Genomic DNA, 22,488 nt, shown 5'->3' with positions numbered 1-22,488 from the left:
GACTTTTCAGATAAAAAAAAATAAGGCTCTTGCTGAAGCATTATTGTCAAAAGAACGTTTAAGTTCGCGAAATATTTTAGAATGATAAAAAAAAGTTGATTCATTTGATTTTCGGACAAAGCTCGTTGTTGAAGTACAAACAGATTCCTGTTCAATAGATTAATAGTGGTTCAGTTTTCCTACAAGAAAGTAATGATCAGCTTAAAAATCGAATATTATCAAAGAATCACTGACACAGAAAGTTGTTATCATAGTTATTAAATAGAGTTATAAGATTTAAGAAGACCTCAAGCATAATCTATTAAGCGTTAACATTTTAGAATAATAACAGACTGAAATAGTCTCAAAGCATCATGTCATAAGAAAAATATTTTCTCCTCGTGTTCATAGATGATCGGCTTACATACAAGCTTTTGATTTCGAAGTCGGTACCTACGCAAGGGTCCAAGAATACCGCGTGTAGATTTTATTAGTAGAAACTAGTTGTCTTAACATAATGTTCAATTTGGGCAAAAATAGTAAGGATTCGCGACGACTACAAGCCGAACAACTTAGATCCGAACATAAGTAAAGTAATTGAAGCCGATAAAATGATATTATTGATTTAAATTTAAGGTGTCACATATGATAAAAAAAATGCTTGCTGTATAAACATTTTCTTTTGTTTGGTGCAAACGAAGTGTTATCATTCATTTATTGATACAATCATTTCATGATTAATTATTTGAAACATTTTAGTTAGGAAAAACCTGCAAAAACTTAGTGTACTTAGTTTGTTAGAACGTACATTGAACATTTTTAGATTGCAAAGTTAATTAAAGGCCCTCTAGAGCTATACAGTTGACTTGACATCCGATAGAAAATGTATCAGAACCACTTCATACATAGCCATAAATACGAATGGCACTTACTTATAATTGTTGACGCATTTACTGGTTAATATTGTCACCTAGCTCCTGTTAAAAATGTGTCTTCAAAAAAAAAAGAGCATGTTATGCGCTTTGTTTTTGTTGTGCGCTGAAAGGAATAGTAGCCGATAAAGCTACGTCATTCGCAGGTAGCGAACTCATAGACTTGAGTTGGCAGTGTTCTTTTGAGTTTCATAAAATTACAAGCGGGATGAATTATTGCGCTAACGAGTTATTTTAAAAGGTTTATGTCTGTTCTTAAGTTCATTGTTTCATTATCGCTGAAAATCATGAACGTAGATAATGGTATTCTACAGTTATTGGCAAAATTCAACTTAGTTTGAATTGTATTGTATGAAAGAAACGCACAGCACAGGCGACAGCCCATTGCAATTGTCTATAGGCTGCAAGTCCTCCGCGTAGTCATGAACGTAGATATTGGTATTCTACAATTGGCGAAATTCAACTTACTTTGAATTGTATTTTATCAAAAAGTTTAACACAGGCGACAGCCCAATGCAATTGTCTATAGGCTGCAAGACCACTACGCTATAATGATTTAGTACGAGTGTCAACAGTTTAAAAGTTAACCTGTTTGAAATTAGAAATAACGCAAAAGTCAGGATGGACGAGCATTTGAACGTCTATAAGACTCGTATTGAAAAAAAAAAAACAATTCTGTTTAATGTTGATATTGTGTTAGTAAGAAAGAAAAGCCGATTGTAACATCAATATTATTTTACTTGTTTTGGCGGTCATTTATGATTATTGAATTGTCTCAAGGTAGACTATGAAAATGTGATATCGTCGGTAGTGGTAAATGATATGAAAGTCGGTGTGACTTTAGAACCTTAGACTTTAGGTTCAGTCCTCGTAAATTAATTATTAGCTGTTAATCTGCCCCGTAAAGTGTTCTTATTATACCTAGTATACATCAAGTTATAAGTGCAAGGTGGTTTTGTGTATTCCTGTAAATACACTAAATATGTCACTGGACGACAAATTGATGGCGTGTCATACGATGTTAATTACTAAGTTAGGAGAAAAGTTCTCCAGTCCATACAAAATTATGAGATTATAGACTTTGCGATAACGAGAGGTATCGAATCGAGCCTCAAACTGGAGGCCATGCTCAGTACATAATTGTGTCAAGAACTTCCAAATTCATCTAAGCAGTTGGAAAGTGAGCCAATGAATAAAAATGTATTCCACAAATGTTACTCCTTACTTCCAGTAATTTGCAAGTTGCCTGGCAGAGATTGCTGTGTAGCAATAAGGCCGCATATTGTGCAAAATATTTTTACCTTATAAGTTTGTACTAGATTTTCTTACATTGTTTTGTACAATAAAGTATTGTAAAAAAAAAAAATACTCCGTATATTTTTATTTTTGTTTTATTTTATTATTTTTACCTATTTATTTCCTCGGTTGTTACATAATTCCGTATAGTTAATCTAAGTATTACACAAAAGTTTCATAACACACATGCACACCACACTTTAATAGCTCAATAATAGCTCTGTGTTTGACATAGCAAGGCGTGTATGTCATATTGTACATTGGAAGCTCCGCGCTTCGTGTAGTTGTGGGTAGCGCTTGCGCTCCTTGTGATCACAGTACATGGCAGGCTCCGCGCTGCATGTAGTTCCAGATGTTATGGGTAGCATTACGCTCCTTGTGATCACAGTACATTGGAAGCTTCGCGCTTCGTGTAGTTCCAGTTGTTGTGGGTAGCTTTAAGCTCCTTGTAGTCACAGTACATATGAGGCTCCGCGCTGTATGTAGTTCCAGATTTTGTGCGAAGCATTGCGCTTCATGTGACTACAGTACATGTCAGGCTCCGCGCTGCATGTAGTTCCAGTATTTGTTCAGAGCTCTACATTTACATTATAATACACACACACACACCAGTACATGGCAAGCTCCGCGCTGCATGTAGTTCCAGATGTTATGGGTAGCATTGCGCTCCTTGTGATCACAGTACATGGCAGGCTCCGCGCTGCATGTAGTTCCAGATGTTATGGGTAGCATTGCGCTCCTTGTGATCACAGTACATTGGAAGCTTCGCGCTTCGTGTAGTTCCTGTTGTTGTGGGTAGCTTTAAGCTCCTTGTAGTCACAGTACATGACAGGCTCCGCGCTGTATGTAGTTCCAGATTTTGTGCGAAGCATTGCGCTTCATGTGACTACAGTACATGTCAGGCTCCGCGCTGCATGTAGTTCCAGTATTTGTTCAGAGCTCTACACTTACAATATAATACACACACACACAATACATTCAAAGCTTCGTCTTTAGGCGACAGTAGCCGTTGTTGATATCACCGATGATGACGATGATGAGTAATAATTTGTGAGTCGGTGTGAAAAGTTACAAACCGTGAAGGGAAAAGAGTTTGAATACAGCAAATGAAATAGCAACGCAGTAAGTAATCTGCGCAAAATTACTAGTCGAATGTTCGCGCGAGAACGCGCTCGTTGTCAGAATGGCCGTGTGAGAGAATTATAACAGAGTAGTTGTTATGTGGCTATACCTTCCTATTATAAAGTACTCTATGGTGTACAACATAATGGCGATATTGAATTGATATGAAATGCATGGAGTTACGGGCCATGCTATGGTTTATATTCCTTGAGTCAGTAGCTCGATGATATAGTCTCGGTACTACCATCGACCGCGCAAGGTGTGCGCACTGAGTCATTATTTAATATTATTTCACATATCTACCTAACTATAATTAATTATGGAGAGTTATTTAAATTCTCTGACATATACAGGGTTACTTGTAAAACACCAGCAACCTCGCAGGACAAGATAGCTAACATCATAAGTAACAACATTTGTTCTACGACTTTTGATAATTTGTTAGATTTTATTTTCATACAAAAATAAATATTCATTTAATTTTCCGTTTGAATATTATAAACTCTACGCGCATTCCAAAAGTTACGTAAACAAGAAGCGAAGGAGAGGGGGAAGGAGGCGTCGCGTCGTCCTTTCGATAATGAATAGAACATAGACTTACAAATGTTAGGAGAGTACAATAAAAGCTTAAAAAATCATTTAAAAATAATTTATTGCGTTATGCCAAAAGTCGTAGATCAAATGTTGTTACTTATGATGTTAGCTATCTTGTCCTGCGAGGTTGCCGGTGTTTTACAAATAACCCTGTATATATATATAAATAATTATAAAATAATACAATAAAATAGAACATACGTATAATATATATTATAATATACATCTTGATAATAACAACACGCAGGCTTAAATAAAAATAAAAAAATAAATAAAAAATAAAAAATTTTTAAAAAATTATCTATGCCATAAATGTCAAATATAATAATAAACCACACAATAAACAGACTAGACACTAGCTTATTCTACGCTGCTCATCGATTAAGTAGTTTCTAAGTTGTTTCTTAAACGTATTAACATTAACCAATAACCTAATCGGTGGGGGCAAGTCGTTCCATATTTTTGATGCTGCATAGCGGAAGCTGCCTCTAAAAGTAGTCGTTCTATGTTGAGGAATAATAAGTGGCTGAGCGCAACTTCTGCATGCAACATCTCGACTGCTCGTTGTCCAGTTGAGCTTTTCGTAAAGGTATATGGGCGTACGAGTCTTGATAATCCCAAACATAAGAGAAGCCAGATGCAATTGGCGCCTTGCTTTAAGCTTGAGGATTCCATGCTTATTTAAAAACGGCGTAACGTGACTACGCGGCGGAATTGTGTAACAGTAGCGCGCACACGCATTCTGCACTCTTTGTATGAGCCGTTCGGTTCTGGCCAGGAGACGTGGACCATAGACAGTATCACCGTAATTAAGTTTAGATAGAACCAAAGATTCTATCAAACGCACTCGAAGGTCCTCTGACAGGTATGGACGCACTCTGTACAAAGTTTTTAAACGGAAAAAGCAATTACTAACCGTATCAGTAATATGTTTCTCATACCTTAGTGAGCTATCTACATAAAGACCTAGATTGCGCGCCTCATAAACTCTCTGGATTGTCTTACCTACGATTTTAACATCAAAAGGTGGCATAGATGTGATATGCTTTTTTGCACCGAATAACATATACTTTGTCTTATCAGGATTTAAGACCAAAGCATTTGAGTCAGCCCAGTCTGTAATACGTGAAAGGTCGTCGTTCAAGCAACTTATAGCATTATCAAAATCATTTGGAAAGAAGGAAATATAAACCTGGGTATCATCGGCATAAATGTGGAACTTACAATTTTTTATTGAATCAACTATATCGGCCGAGTATAGGATAAACAGGATGGGGCCCAAAATAGAGCCTTGGGGCACACCTCTTTCAAGAAGACCAAAATCTGAAAATTCGGAGCTACCATCATCCAATCTAACTTCAACACTCTGCTGACGGTTGCATAAATAACTGTGAAACCATTGTACTGTGCTGTGGCTAAAGCCATAGTAACGCAGTTTCGACAAAAGCAAGGGAATATTTATACAATCAAATGCTCGGGAAAAATCAAGCAGCACAAGGATGGTACACATACCCTTATCCTGAGCAGCCAATACATTGTCCGTTACGTCCAACAGAGTTGTTGTGGTACTATGGCATTTCCTAAAACCAGACTGAAATACGGGAAGTAAGTTATTATTTTCAATAAATTCCGTAAGTTGCTTACAAACAACCCTTTCCAATATTTTTGACATGCATGGCAAAATACTTATCGGCCTTAAGTCTTTGAATGAAACAGGGTTATGATTTTTAGGCAGAGGCCGAACCAATGCTTTTTTCCATAAATCGGGAAATGTTGACGTTAAAATGGAGCTATTAATAATTCGAGTTATGGGTTTTAAAGTGTGGGGAAGAGTAAGTAGCAACATATTTAAATTGATTTTATCATAACCCTCAGCGTTCGATGCGAGTTTCAGTAAATATTTAGATACAGTGTCTTCAGAAACAGTTGTTAATTCAAAAACCGCCTCGCTGTGCAGATGGGAGTCGAAGAACATTAAGGACGTTAAATCTACAACAGCACTGCCTGGGACTTGTAAAAAATGCTGATTTATTTGATTGGGGCAGGACAGGTGTGGTGGGAGCTCATTTAGTTCTTTGCGAGGTAAAACATTAGACTTTATATTTTTCCAAAGCACCTGAGGTTCATTTATTTTATTATTTATACTAAAACGAAAATAAGCTACTTTTTCATTATACAAAGAGGACACGACGAGAGATTTCAATTGATGGTAGTAATCCTTTTTAGAATCTGTCTTAGACTTCCGATACTTAGATAAAGCGTCATCGCGTAACTTCATCATGGTTTTTATAGTGTCAGTTATCCAGGGATGTGAGGGCTCTTTGAAAACGATTGTCCTAATGGGTGCATGTAAATCAAACAGCGCAATAATGCACTTTGAGAAAGCCTCAACCATTGCATTTACTGAGTCAAGATGCATGAAATTATTCCAATCTATTTTACTCAGGTCATTATTTAAACATTCTCGACAAATACATTTAAGAGGACGGAATTTAGTTACGTAAGGTTTTAATCTATTTCTTTTTATGTTGAACTCACACATAACTACAGAATGACCAAGACTAGATCTGTATGGTTCGACCGTAACATTCCTAGCCTGCAAATCCGTGCAAACTAAATCGATTAGAGTTTGACTGCTTTCAGTAAAGTGGGTAGGAGCAGTAACAAGCTGTGAAAGGCTCAAATTGGATTATAAATTCAACTAAAACATAAAACTGTTGGAAAATGCAATTTTCGCATGGTCAGATCACGCGGCAAATTGGCGTCAGTTGTGGCGGCCGCGGCGTGGACAAGAGAGTACGGTATTTGCACGTCATCGCAGCAATTACTATTAAAGATATACAATAAAATGATGAAGACGAGAATGACATTGTTGTTAAAAAAAAAAAATACGCGGTATCGAGGCGATTTAGCGAAAGCAGATAGATTGGTATCATATTATGGTTGTGTTTGTCATTCAGTTTTCTACTGAATGAATAAAACTAGAAGAGTATTAGATTTGGTTTTTTACTTTAAATGAGACGAATAAAAATCTACCTCTGCTCCTCTTTATACCTTTCCACCGGTACTTACTGGTGCTTCATTATTAAAACGGAGAGAATGCCCTAATTTGGTGAGCTCCATTAACAATACAAATTGACTTAATAAAGAACCTCTCCAACATAACGAGCTAATATTTTTTCAGACTCATAATACATATTTAGTGAATAGTTACTTACAAAATCGTCGTAAGCGTCTTTAACGGCAGTGAGAGCAAGCACACCGATCAGCGGTATGGCAGTTGTGATGGGCGTCAGTGACGAGATAGCTGGGATCAGCTGTAGCACCAGCAGGCACAGGAAGTAGAAGTTCGCGAGCCGCTGGAACTGCTCCAGGAGATTCAATGGCAGGAATGTTATTATCGAGTACTTCGACGTCTTGATGTAATTGTTCTGAAACAAAACACTTCGTGGGAAACAAGTCAAGGTTGCACCTATAGTTATAGAGAATACACCAACAATAATATTGTTAAAGGGAAACGATTATCCAATCACAAATTGTTCATTATATCTTCTAGGGATTGGGAGGAAATACTTGCGAAATTGTAACGGAGGTTTTTGGTGTATGGTGAGGTTGATAGTATTAGTAACCTAGGCACCTCTTTAGTATGTTACAAATAGTTTGTGAGTGACGTGTAAATTTTTCAACAACGAAAACGTTTTAAATACAAGCACCATAAGTGCAATACACTGTGCATTGCTTTTAAACATTTCTTTAGTTTGGAGTACGTGTCAAAAATGATTGTGTAGAGCAAGAGCTCATTGTACAAATGGCGTATATGTATTGTGCTGTTTGTGAAATACTTGAGAGTATTGCGATCCCTCTCCTGGCATGAATGGCAAGTTTTGCTTTAGTTTCCGACATTCGCGTATTAGACTTTTTATTACCAAACGGAATAATATCTTCATTCATAACTCAAAATACATTGAGCAAATTGTAACACTGCCAAAATTCGTGCCTGCTAGTGTGCTGCAAGATATCGCTTAGACATACGTGCTAGGTCGTATTAGTTCAGGATACATCGCCCATTTTTGCAAGTGACTACTATCAAGCTAATTTTCCGTTTGTAGCTTTATTTTGATGAGACGCCCAATAATTTCGTGTACGAAAGTCTCGATTGTGGTAGCTAACAGAGATAACAAGGATAAAAATTTTTGATTTGATGGTTCTCATATATTTATTACTAACTGAATTTTTTTTTTGTTCAATCTCAAGATAATTACCTAAATTATTCGAAAAAATATTTGTCCTACAAAATCTATGGCTTGTTCAAAGAGTCCCCCTTTCCAAAGTGTATCGATAACGAGGTCATCAGAAATGATTACTAACAAGCTGATTTTTTTGTTTTCACTTAGTTAATGTTTATATAATTCAACAGACATATTGTCCTTCAAATTGCGTATATCCTGAACTATATACTTTTATCGATTTCACATGTCAGTTATATCATGAATGAGTAAGCATACTTATGCAAATTCAACATTAGGTGTGCTCTTTTGATAATTTTATCCTTGGGATGGACCAAGACCTATCTTTCCTATTCTTTAAGTTAAATCACATAAAAATAATCTGAAACTTACGGCATAGCGGAACTGCGCGTTGTACTCTCTGTTGTTCGCTTTGATTCTTCGTTCATTCTCTGCAACAATAAAATATTTTAATGAATAGAACAAAAAAGACCGTTACCATAACAGTGGAAAACATTTGTAAACCAGCAAACAGTAGCAGTCAAATCATACTGCGTGAAGAAAAACGGAAAGGAACATTCATTGCTATTCGTTGGCAGACGGACCGCGTCCCGGCAAATGTTGTTCCATTGAAGAAACCAGACCTCTTAATTACACCTAATTTATAGTGTGTTTAATATGTTTATAGAGTAGAAAATAAATAATTAACCTATAGGTATATATACAATTATAGCACCTATGAGTTTTACAATGTACATATAATATCTAATATTATTGTATCTGTATTCTGTTGCACCATTTAATCCACAATGTTATATAGCGTGTCGTAAACCCAGTTCAGCACATTTCAATACAATGCATTCGATAATTTACTCTCTGCATAATAGTTTTGTGGCTTCTCTACAATAACATCGTGCTGTAAATTACTATATGAGCACTATAATAATGTAATTGCTAATCTCTTACTCGTAATGGACTTAATTTGTACGAGCTTTCTGTTTTTACCTACCAGTTACATTGAGAAAATTAATTGGTGATTAATGAAGTTAACTAATAATATTTTCGAACTAATTACAAAACTTTGGGATACAATACACGGATTCAAATATTCCAAAGAATATGATATCTATTTTGTTGACAAATAACTATTCAAAGCACGTTTGAAATACAATGGAAGAAAAATATCCGCCAAATGACATCCGTCACGATGAAACACGCTCAACATTTTACGAGTTTATGTTTAGTATATTTCGAGACAAATTAACAAGTGTTTAGGTAATAAAACGGCAAAACAAAGCACCTGCACTATGCCTTGATCTATGTCTATATACCTACTAGCAAACTATAAACAGAAGTTGTAGATAGTCATGGACAACATAGGTACAACGCCTGTAACGCACAATACCTATTGATCATTTTGTATCTATGTATATTGGTACGCCATTCCATCCAAGAAGTTGAAAAGGTTCATCCAGATTCCATTTGCCAAAGACTATTTTACAAATTACTATACCTAATATATATTATACAAATTGCACAAGCTGGATTCTTTTTTGTTATTTTACGTTGCTAATGTAAACTACAGTCGCGCGCGGCCATATTTCTGGTAGTTCATTGACTTTCGCTAATAACTTGTAAACATTTAAGATTTCATTTGAGAATTTCGATCCAGATGATACACAGAGCGAGTAATCAATTGAAAATTTGGCAATCTAGTACTAGTCTGTAAAGCTGTTTGTACAGACAGTTCGTTGTCTACAAACAGTGATCATTTGAATTAAACACGTTCACATGTTTTCATTTTACCACATCCAGTTCTAACGGTTTAAGGTACAAGTCCGAGACGGGCCGCAGACCGCAAACTGCAACAGCAAACTGCAAGCGACACCACTTGTTTCTATGAACATCTATGAAATTGATTCGAAGCGCGGCGACACTGCTGCCTGCAGACGCGACGCGCAGCGATTCATAGATATTCATAGAAACAAGTGTTGTCGCTTGCAGTTTGCTGTTGCAGTTTGCGGTCTGCGGCCCGTCTCGGACTTGTACCTTTATAACATCCATTGCATACTTCATAGGCCCGTGTCGGCTTCACATAGGTGCATTTATTGTTTATGAGGTAAATATAGTTTTAAGAATAATTTTTTTGGACATTTGGCTCCTAATTTCACTGTTTGGCACGGCATTTGTTTTCTCTATCTTATCGTATAGGAGGTAGCAACGTTGACAAGAGAGTATTTAAGTATAGTTGGTTCTTTGATATACTGTTCCTCTTGCTATTTCGGTTAGAGTCCGGGCTGTCTGGCTGGCCGCAGTAGTCATAATAGCTGATAAAGCGTGAATAATATTTGTAATCTCTTTACAACAAATCATTTATATTTACTTTCAGCAAAATTCGCGAAGGAAGCTGAGACAACTTAATATGATACCTACGAAATCAACGTATGACTCATGAGATGAGTCCTACACAAAACGTAATCTTCAAATTCCCCAAACATATAACATAATGAGTACATATATTTACACTGGTGATTGTAGTTAAAATTTTTCAAAAATCACGAACTTATAATGTAACCATTTCACTTGTGCGTTACGTGGGAAGACAAAATATTATGCTTATTTTCCAATTTCCTCAATTTAAAGCGTATGTCTCGGTAGTTCATTTAGTTAACCGGCGAAAGTTGGTTTAAACCGAAATGATTCACAATAAATGACAAAAACATTCATACGAATAATAATAGTTTAAAAAAACTAAAAAACACGCTTTTTATAGAAAACCGAACTAAAAAATAGAAAATTTTATCAAATTAAAGTGGGTCAAAATCGCGCCCAAAGAAGTCGGTTACAAACATACAAACATACAGGTGAAGCTAATATAAAGCGTGTAAAAAAATCACACATTGGTTTTGATACTTGAAAAAATAATATGAGTAGGTACCTACTTTTCAAAATTTATCGAGGATATGTAAAAAACAGTATACACTGCAATGCGATGGAAAGTAATTCACATTACATCCTTCATCATGCTTTGTATCTACTTAATATTGAAAGATAGACTAGAGAAAAGGCGCCTGGATGTCGCCGATCGATCTCTCCTTTTATTTACAGTTAATGGCACTTTCAGGGGCGTCTCACTCCCTATGTATACCCTCGTTTACTCACATAATGGCGTCCATAAATGCGACTTAAGGCCAAACGAATTTACGTTTTACTTTCATTGATACGGCTTTTACGATACGATAATGAAAACAAAAGTAAAACACGTTAATTGTGTAAGTTTATTTGGAACAATTTTCAATTAAATAGGAACGACTCACGAGTAAAGGATTTTCATATAAGAGTTACACTTAGTAAGTAAATATAAACATTTCGAAAGGAATATAGGTATATTTCGCATAAAGTATTACCTAAAATAAGAATTTAAATGTCGCATTAACGTGTCCAGTTTTCGTACACAATAATCTGTTTACTTTGTCATAGGATGTGAAGTTGAAACATTCATTTAAGGTGAAATGAGACCCAAAACAGACGTTTCGAGCTCACGGAGAATTAATTTTTTTCTTCAAAAACTACCAATTTGATTTTTTTATTTATGGATTTATTTAATTGAAGAGTTTGTCTAGTGACGTGTGGGAACCGAAACACGATTGAAAAAATTTGCCTCGATAGAAAAACGTTGTGAAGTTTCCTAAAAATTAAACGGTCAATCAATTTCATTTGGACAATAGTAAAGTAATATCAATGAAACTTTATCCACATCCACTTCCATTCAATTCTTGAGAGACGTGCGGGATTAGATTTTACATTTAATACATCAGTAATTTAAAAAAAATATATTTATAAATTATGAGCACAAAATTGCGCGTAGGCCGGTCGCTTCCGCCGTTCTGCCTCCTGTTAGTCGACGCTAACGCGTCTTAGAGAGCAGTCCTGTACAACTTTTTCGCGCGGTGCCGTTGTCTACTCGCATACGTGATTTAGTGTTAGTGATACTAAAGTTTTTCATAAACATGGTGAATTTTGGTGGCCAAAACATTGATGGTGAGAACATTAGGAAGAAAATGTTGCGAAGGCAAATGAAAATATTATTATGTCTTTCGGCCGCTACAAGTCTAAAGATTTCAACTTCCAATATATTGATTACTAGGTATATTTACAAGTCTAATTTGAGAAACACATAAATCAAAATTTGAAAGTTATTTTTACTTGTAATAATTAGTAATAAATATTATTTTAATTTTTTGGAGTAATATATGTTTACTAAGTCTGAATTGAGCAACGCACAAATAAAGATTTTATAATTTTATGCACTCCGTCTTTATTTTTATTTATAATTTTATTATTGGTATAGATAAGTAATGTTTTAGTTATTTTTTGAGATTTCATCTTCCAATAAATATTACTGATTTCTGTATGTATGTTTATTTCTAACAGCGAAGCGCGACGAGCAAGAGACATATTTATTTACGGAACAAGGTGAAGAAGAAAAAATGAAAGTCGCATCAAGAAGATAAACATTGGAACAATAAAATAGTACCAAAACCAGCATTCGAAAATATCTGTTATGTTATGTTATATTATATTATATCAAATGTCAAAATTCTATCTTATTATATATCATTTATCTGATATTAAATATATCAAAATGTCGGATATATTTATTAAAAAAAATCAAAATTGTAAATATAATATTTTTTTGTTATTGATTTTTTCAATAAATATGAGGTAAAAATGTACTTTAAGGGCCGTTGAGTTGGGCAACCAAAATTTTCTTGGAGAAAGGTCTATGCCTAAGTAACTTACCCGTAAAATCTTAACCTGCGGAGATTTATAGTTTTTTAGAAATTAATTATTAAAGTTTCATAATTTTTCATACAATTTCGAGCAACCATCTTGACATTTGTTTTTTTTTTGTTGCGTTTCGTTACCTATGTACGTACGTTTTAACCTACCTAGTTTTTTTTGTTTGAGTGGGAATCGCCCTAATGTCGCTTCTAGCACTCGCAGGCCGCTACCGCGGCACGCTCGCTTCGCTCGCTCGGCTCTTGCGGCAGTTCAAGAGTTAACCTAACACGCTCGTCGCTTCGCTCCTCGCTACCTATTTGAATACTAAAAGTAAAAGTTAATCGATTTTAAAAAATGAAGCAAGTGAGCTATAATAATAACTATAAAATTGTTATAAAAAACAATTTTATTTTGGCTAAAAACATTGAATAACATGTAAATTAATTAAATAAAAATTCACGGGTATAAGAGTTGTACTTGCAAAAACGAAACGCAACAAACAAATGTCAAGATGCTAAGCTCGCTAAGCTCGAAATTGTATGAAAAATTATGAAAATTTAATAATTAATTTCTAAAAAACTATAAATCTCCGCAGGTTAAGATTTTACGGGTCAGATACTTAGGCATAGACCTTCCTCCAAAAAAATTTTGGTTGACCAACTCGACGGCCCTTAAAGTACATTTTAGCCAAATATGATTTAGATTATGTAAAAAAAAACCAAACATAAATAGCATAAGTCTATTATGTATTTTTATTATCATATTGTACGTAAAGTCCCCACGACGAAAAACTGTAAATTTTGTTTACAAAGATTTTCAAATAACTTACATAGGTAGCGACAATTCTAAAAATAACAAATCATTTCATCATAAAATAAATTAGTCGCAAGCTCACTTTTTGTAACCAGACTTGTACCAACAAACGCAACAAAAAAAAACAAATGTCAAGATGGTTGCTCGAAATTGTATGAAAAATTATGAAAATTTAATAATTAATTTCTAAAAAACTATAAATCTCCGCAGGTTAAGATTTTACGGGTCAGTTACTTAGGCATAGACCTTTCTCCAAAAAAATTTTGGTTGACCAACTCGACGGCCCTTAAAGTACATTTTAGCCAAATATGATATAATATATTATGTAAAAAAAAACCAAACGTAAATAACATAAGTCTATTATGTATTTTTATTATCATATTGTACCTACGTAAATTCCCCACGACGAAAAACTGTAAATTTTGTTTACAAAGATTTTCAAATAACTTACATAGGTAGCGACAATTCTAAAAATAACAAATCATTTCATCATAAAATCAATTAGTCGCAAGCTCACTTTTTGTAACCAGACTTGTACCAATTAAAAATCGACCTTCGTGCAAAGGAACAAAGGTCGTTTTTCTAGTCCGATGGGTCCGGCAACGAAAAGACGTTGCCGGATCGCTTTACTCGGCTTCAACCGCGCGAATATAAGAATTTAAGTAAAGTTCATTGAACCTCCGTTAGTTCCGTATGTTTCCGTCATCTATTCAGTTGTGTGGCATGGCGAGGGGATTTTCGTGAAGCGTCCCGCGCGCTCTTATGCTCCACCCAAGGGGCGTAGCCCAAAAGGTGCACAAACACGATTGTATTTCACCTTAATGTAGTCAACAGGGTCACTGATGAAACTATGTCAGTGCTGAAAAAAGATGTCCTTGAGAAAAAACAGATTATACTTCCATTATGTATAACATTACGTCGCTAACTTTCGAGCAAATCGATTTGATTAAATCCCGTTAGGATCGTTCACATAGGTCGGTGACCATTGAGTATTGACGAAGTTGTTTATTTCTTTCAGGGCTTTAGAGGTTATTTAGTAATATTTATTAGTATTCAAAAAAAAAAACTACATTCGATGTAAAGTATTTCCATGCTAAACTAAAAATGTAGCCTCTAAATTCAATACTTCGCCCTATTATACATTTTACTATTTTTACTTCTACTACTATTCTACACAAATGAAGGAAACAATGGAATTAAACGTCTTTTTAACTTGTATAGTATGAGTATGAGTTGTAGGTATACGACTTTAGGCTGTAGGTAGGTACTATGTCTTTTTTTTTTGTGAATTTAATTTTATTTTATCATACTTATTTTATTAATGGGAATGTTTGTGAGGATGAAGCATGACGAACAGGACGAGCACATCTAAATAATATGTAGTAATTAACATTATCAAATCTTTTTTATTTTTTACTTTTCCGTTTTGGAGGCCGGTTGTTTTTAACGTAGTTATTTTTATTTTTTTTATAATATAATATTTCCATGGACGATGAATAATAATTGTAAATTCTAATAATTCTTAGGAAGTAGGTTACAATGCTAAAACTATTTTAATAGAAATTGTGTGCCTACTACGTAAACCTGATTTCACACAGAGCCAAGCTAAACCTAGTTATTTATAAATAGGTGCTCATAAATTGAGTAACTACGTGGGTGAAAGGTTAGAAGTTCACTTAGTATTTGTAGTTTGTTCAGTTCAAACATTTTGAATTTAAATGTGACGATTTCAGTTTTAATTATTCACAAGTTCGTAGGGAACAGGAAGGAAAATTTGTTAAAGGAAGTTGACCAATTTGTTTCTAACGTAATCGACAATATTATTGAATTTATAATTAATATTGTCATCGTAAAAAAGCAGAGCATCAGGAGATCTTCGACAAACAGTCCTTAGCGAATCAAAACTTAATTAGAATTAGCAAAATATTGACAGATAAAATCAATAATACGTAAGTGGGGTCATAAACGAAGCGCTAAGGCGCCGTCGCCCCGGCCGTTGACCGTGCGGGGGCGCGTCGCTTCCGACCTTGGCCATTGTGTAATATTCTTTCAGAGAAATACAACAATCCTGCTTGAATCATCTTTTTCGGTACGGCCATTACTATAACACAAAACAATCACGATGCGCGTCGTGAATACCAGGTTACACAATGACTCAATGCCATACTTGGCGGTATTTTCATCCAAGTAGCGATCGCACACAATGACGCAGGGCACCATTAATGCTCATCGCAATACATCAATGTACTTATACACAAAACACGACAGAAAAACATTTGTATTTGTGAATGTCGGTACTAAAATTGATTAAAATGGTACACACCGCAAGAGACAAATGTGCGAAATCTATGGTTATGCCTGGTGCGACGGCGCGGCGCAGAGGGCTGGTCTCGTCGGACCAGCTTGCCCAGCAGCTCGAGGAGGGAGAGGCGCAAGGGGCGCGGCGGCAAGCGGGCTTCGCCACCCTCCGCGCCCAGCACCTCCAGCTCGACGGCCTCCGAGCGCGCACACATCCGCGCCGCTACCGCCGCGCCATGTCGCGCACCACCACGAGTGGCCACGCCGCTGTTTCACTAGCTTTACAGTCACAAAGTGCACTCTGATGTCACCGAGCTCAGAAAATCGCGGCGCGCCTCACACGCGCGCTGCGGCCCGCCGCGGGGCCGATACTCGTAGACGTAACACACTAGCGCCCCCACACCAGCGCGCGCATCTACTCCGTGACCGGCGGTGTTGCCTTCCGCGTTTCGTTTCATTTTTACAAATCATGAAAAGATCAAGTGACGTTGAAACTACTTATTTATTTAGGTTACACGGAGATAACAATGTATACAACAAGTGATAACTGCGTTAAAAACAACCGACTTCAAACGTGCACTTGCAACATTTACAAATACAGACATACATGCTCATAAAATAAAAACTACTGGGCCTATCCGAATAAAATTTTTATGTGACCAATTCAACACCATCCCACATCGAACAAAAAAAGAATCACGTAAATCTGTTCAGAAACGTCGGAGTAATCGGTGTACATACATAAAAAAAAACATACCGGCCGAATTGATAACCTCCTCCTTTTTTTTGAAATCGGTTAAATACAAAAACTTTAAAAGAGGACAGTTTTGTTTTAATAAGTATTGAATAACAAAATACAGATTATTAAAAGTAAGCTTAATAAAGCTGTATTTAAAAACAGTCATTGTACATAATATTTATTATTTATTGCTACTGCTTAGTTACAATAATTGCCAAATATTGTAACTGAGTTTTATTCTACCATCCCTAGCCCAAGGATCTGTATTGGCTTGATTGGTGCTTTAATCGATATTCCGTGTACCTAATTGCAAATTGCTAACTATTCGAAAATTTAAATTCTTGAGTATACCTACTCCTTATTAAACAAGTCTCTCGTATACGAATAATTACATGAATAAAGAGTTATTTTGCAAAAGCTCACGTTGATGAAAATTGAAAAGCTTTTCCGACCTACACCAATGCGGTAGCAGTGACTTACTCCAGTTAGAGCTTTAAGTTAATAAATGATAAAGGATTATTATTTATGACTAATTAGTAACAGAAACTTCAAATAAATTTAATTAAACGAGAACAAAACAAAGGTTGTAAAGTGTATTTTAAAAACAAAAGTTGTAAGTGTAAAGCTTGCCGTATCCACGAAAGGGAAGAAAATTGGCGCATAATTATTTACCTTAATTAACCGACTTCAAAAAAAAGAAGGAGGTTATCAATTCGGCCGGTATGTTTTTTTTTTTTTTTTTATGTATGTACACCGATTACTCCGAGGTTTCTGAACCAATTTACGTGATTCTTTTTTTGTTCGATGCGGGATGGTGTCGAATTGGTCCCATAAAAATTTTATTCGGATAGGCCCAGTAGTTTTTATTTTATGAGCATTTTTGTCTGTAGGTAACTATTTGTAAATTTTGCAAGTGCAAGTTTGAAGTCGGTTGTTTTTAACGCAGTTATTACTTGTTTTATTACTCTTTAAATTCCTCCAACAATTAGTTGCGTGCTACGAAAATTAACTACATACATATTTTAAAATTCCAAATATATCCTATACTTTTCCTTTCTAGGTAAATAATGGAAATTCATTCATAATGTAATTGCTAATTAAGTACTTGCAATTAATTAAGTTTTATTTATTTTTAGTTAAATCAAATACATTTATTAGAGTATGAAAATCGGTGCTAAAGCTTAATAATATGAAAATCAGCTTGTGTAAAAATTATAGTTTAATCATATTTTTAATAGCTTCAGATAAGTGCGCGGATTGTTATTGAATAAGGTTACAATATCATTCGGCGTCGTAATAATAATAATTAATTATACGAAGTTAATTCAATTGTTCTTTCACGACAGTTCTGAATTTTGTTAATGAGCGGATGAGCACTGAAAACCGCCTCTGTCCATTTTTACGTTATAGCTCTTGCTGCGTGCCATCTGGTTTTTGATGGACAAAGCAATTCATCAATTAGCAAGTATCTACTAATATGATAGTGTGGGTGTTCTCTCCATTTCTGAATACATTGTTCCTTAATTGAAGCCTGTAAGGTCACTTTTTACTAGGATTTGCGAAGTGACTTAAGGAATTTGTTAGAAGCTGAAAAATACGCTATGTTAATTGTGTATTTAACATAATATGGCACCACATGCAGTCTTATGACCTCCGGGCTCCGACACTGTGAAGGCATCGTTTACTCTATCGTATCTTTGAGCTTAAGAATTACCAGCTCGGTTCGACCATAGACATTGAAATTCTTCTCTGCACAATAACGTTGGGACCACCAAATCTGTCACTTTCGAACATTGCAAAATCACTTTAGATTCGCTCTATGAACAAGCTACCGTCACTCATGCCCTACTTCCTAGACTGACTCCATGATCGCTGGTTAGCGATTGTTAAATGCGTTGTACGGTGTGCGCTTGTCAATGGTCTTGTCACGTCTGAGTTTGAGTCCTGACCTGTCCCTTGACGTAAACGATTTAAAAGGAATGAGTGATAACAAACCGCCCAAAAGGCAAGAAAAATATTACAAATTGTACCCATTTCTATTGTTAAAAGTACAACACACGATATTTACTACAATGAATGGACATGACAACTTATAACTTATTACCAGCTAGTACATATATGATTTAAAACTTATCTTACAGGTGGAATCTTTGAATATACAAGTGACATCAATTAGGATTTGAATGTATCCTTGTTAGTTATACCTGTATATGGACAAAAACATTTTTTTCCCTTCTTAATTAAAAGAAGTGTAAATAAATATAACTTACAAAACTTAGGTTTATTTAGGTACACTTAAATACTTTCATTCTTATTATTAATTCACGGTAAATGACTACACACTACACTCTGCTTCGTTTATTTCTTATTTGGATAAACAAACAGCTAGTTATCTTGCTCTAGTAATAATTCAGACGCCTTATATTTTCTCGGGTTGGATAATTCTAGCGTTTTTATCAGTATTATATCAGATAGATAATAACATTATATCTAGATGGTTATGCAGTTAATACTTATTGACAAATATTATTTCATTCTATAATAGGGACAATGGAATAATTGTTTTTTAGATAATCTGTTTAATATTTTACAAATAAATTGGTGTTTTTGTGCATTTCATATCTTAATTAAAAAAGAGAGACTGAGCGATATTGATGATATATTATACTTATATTCAATAACATTACTAAATATAGTTCCATATTGATTTATTACGTATAAAATAAAACTATTCGTTACTACTACTCGCATTTCCAAATGAATGTTTAATTGTAAATCTCAATTACTACAGGTAAAATACCGCTACGATTGTAGTTGCTAATGGACGGCGTGTGTCGCTTTCCATCAAGTGACGCATATTATGCTCGTTAACCTTCCCGAGAATCAGAAATCGTTTATATTTTTTCCTGCCATTGAAATATTTATTAGTCGTTACGCTAATATTATAACGTAAGTAGGGAATGTCATTGGCGAAATGGAACCGACCTTCGAAGGTAGAGTCCCCCGAGAACGCCACATTGGGCAATCGACTCACCTTGGCCATGTGTTCTCGCCGAGGATTTTCCCATGTCGGCCGCACCATCGACACACATATACACACTCGCGCGCGACACTTAAACACTAGCACGGTGTTTAACTACTTAAATTTATTAGGTCGGTGTAAAAGAGGCGTACAAAATTTACACTTTACAATAACTAAGGACACTTGAGGGTTAAGATAGGTCTCTTATGGAGTCGTTGGCGAGGAGGCGGTACCGAGGTGTGCGGAGGGCCGCGCGGTGCGATCGGCATCCTGCGGTCCGAATATGCACTTCACCTTCCTGGAACAAGACAAACAATATTTTATATAATTGCACCTTTTAAATAACTAATAACGTTACCAAAAACTTCATAAGTAACAAATAAGTCATGAAGCGATTAAAACTTTTCCTGTGAAAATCGAAGGTTCTAATGTTATTCATTTTCAACTTGGATAACAGGCTTTTTGCTATCAATATAGTGGATGTTTTTTGAACTTTGGATACTTAACACAACTTTTATGTGCTTGAAATAAATAATTTGATTAACTACAATTAAATTTCATACGTTCAAACTGAAACAGACCAATCACCAATTAGAGTTAAGTTTTGTAATAGCTACGAGATTTACGATGTACAAACTAAACGGGCCCATAAAATTGGGCATTTAACGTATCTCTTCGAGCCGCGACGACCCACTAACTCTGGTCTGTCAAGCTGTGCACGTAATGAGACAATTAAACTTGATTGGAGGAATTGAGATGCGCCGCTAGATTACACGTGCTTGTCGCCATCGTTCTGACAATTGAAATTATCAATATAGAGTATAACGTGGTATAATATTTTTTCTATTGCATAAAAAATAGGTAGGTACTGTTTAAATATTTAAGCCAGTCAAACGATGAACTCTTGTAAACTGTGAATCATACCGTGGCAAATGAATAATAAATAAAACTATGTAGGTATTATAAAAGTTAAGAAATATTAAATAAAAAACAATACACCTACCTACGTATAAGTATTCAAAAATTTCCCACAGAAAACAACTCTGCTTGTGATAAGATGCAGTTTACAAGTCAAATATTAAGTTTACGTAAGGTTAAATATGATTCTTGCCATGATTAGATCCAGATCAAATTAATAATGCAACAAAAGCGGTCTTATCACCATGGCTTAGGGACTTATCCGTAATGCTGAGATTACACATGCAAATGCGATATTCTCTACGAGACAGCTTTTAATTCGTTTTGTTTAATATAATTAACGTAATGTCTCCAACGCTTATATTATGTGATCATTAATAGCATAGGTAATAATAATATGTGACTAGTCCCAGCTCCACCCGATAAATTATTGATACAGTAGCTCCGGAGAAGTCTTCATTGTAACAAACATACAATCTAACTAACTTCACCTATTTTTAATAGGTACAAACATATTATAAATTCTAAGTTATAATAATTTTTATGAATAAACATTAAGTAAAACAGTTTTCTGTGACCCTGCAAAGCAAAATCTAATTCCGTTTTGATATTATTGATGCACACAAGCTAAAATGAAGCTTTCAGTGTTACGTTGAGCGGAACTAAACTTTCGCATTAGGTACCGAAAGTTCTTGAAGTTTCGATACAAAGTATAAAGAAAGGGTGAACGCTGACGTTTAAGTATTCTTATATAACAACCAATCAATTAATTAAGTGCTATTATTGAATAGATACTGAAACGGCTAGGTCAAGTTCATATGATTTATGTACCTGCTAATTAAGATACCAAAATGATGATATGAAACAAGGAGTCTATGTATAACACGGACCGAGTGACATCATGACTTGGAGCAGCCTTGAGCCGCAATCTGTATTGGTACGTCAGAATTATTCCTACATTATTAATCATCATTGTATCATACGAAAAATTAATTGATATATGAACAATTTCGGGTACAACTATCCTTGAATACAGAACACTACAGTTTAATCTACATTTACCGAATGCATTAGAGTTACAACCTTAAAACTGTTTCATGTCGTTTGTGAATATTATTGACATTCGTTGATTAATGTTCTACGAATTCTTAAGTACATAAGAAATATATAATAATACTAGCTTACCGCCCGCGGCTTCGCCCGCTTTCTATAAAACGATTTGAGATTTAAACTATCCTATCTCTCAAGTTGGATCGAACTGCACATGGTGTGCGAATTTTATTATAATCGGTTAAGTGGTTTAGGAGTCCATTGAGGACAAACATTGTGACACGAGATTTATAGATATATATTAAGATAAATATCATATAATATTGTAACATACTTCAGACTTGGTTTTAACAAAAAATACAAAAGGAGCGATAGTAGTTTTTAAGTAAATTTATGTGCGTGTAATGGATTAAACGTTTTTTCTTTGGTTCTTCTGCCTAATTTATTCGCCAATGTGTGTCATCTGACACTTATTTAACGAGTGACATAATTGTTATGTCATTTGTTTTCAACAATTGATACTTGTCGTTAACAACACCTACCTTGAAAATCAGAATTATTAAACTATGGCAATAAAATATATTGTTCATGATGAGTGTTGATTGGCAACCATTTGACCTTATTAGATGTACCTACCTCTTATGCAATACGCGATTGATTCTGTTTATTAACGATTTTATTTACCTCCTATTTCCATCACGCCTTATTTATTGT

At 35.0% G+C, this 22,488-nt stretch overlaps 1 protein-coding gene across 5 annotated transcripts in view; it reads right to left on the bottom strand.

The window, feature by feature from the left end:
- Positions 1-22,488, bottom strand: part of LOC123698620 (probable phospholipid-transporting ATPase IM) — an 80,265-nt gene that overhangs the window by 33,321 nt on the left and 24,456 nt on the right. For 3 of the 5 annotated variants that reach the window (XM_045645344.1, XM_045645347.1, XM_045645346.1), the window contains 3 exons: positions 19,819-20,104; positions 8,543-8,601; positions 7,142-7,354 (listed from right to left, as the gene is read on the bottom strand). In XM_045645344.1, the coding sequence (XP_045501300.1) occupies positions 7,142-7,354; positions 8,543-8,601; positions 19,819-19,876 (330 nt within the window). In that variant the 5' untranslated portion in view covers positions 19,877-20,104. Of the gene's footprint in view, positions 1-7,141; positions 7,355-8,542; positions 8,602-16,070; positions 16,364-19,818; positions 20,105-22,488 lie in introns of those variants that run through there. The other 2 variants (XM_045645342.1, XM_045645343.1) reach the window with 1 other exon arrangement.

The sequence above is a fragment of the Colias croceus genome, chromosome 16 (genome assembly GCF_905220415.1).
Source record: "Colias croceus chromosome 16, ilColCroc2.1".
NCBI classification, from domain to species: domain Eukaryota; kingdom Metazoa; phylum Arthropoda; class Insecta; order Lepidoptera; family Pieridae; genus Colias; species Colias croceus.
This window is presented reverse-complemented; position numbering and strand designations above follow the sequence as displayed.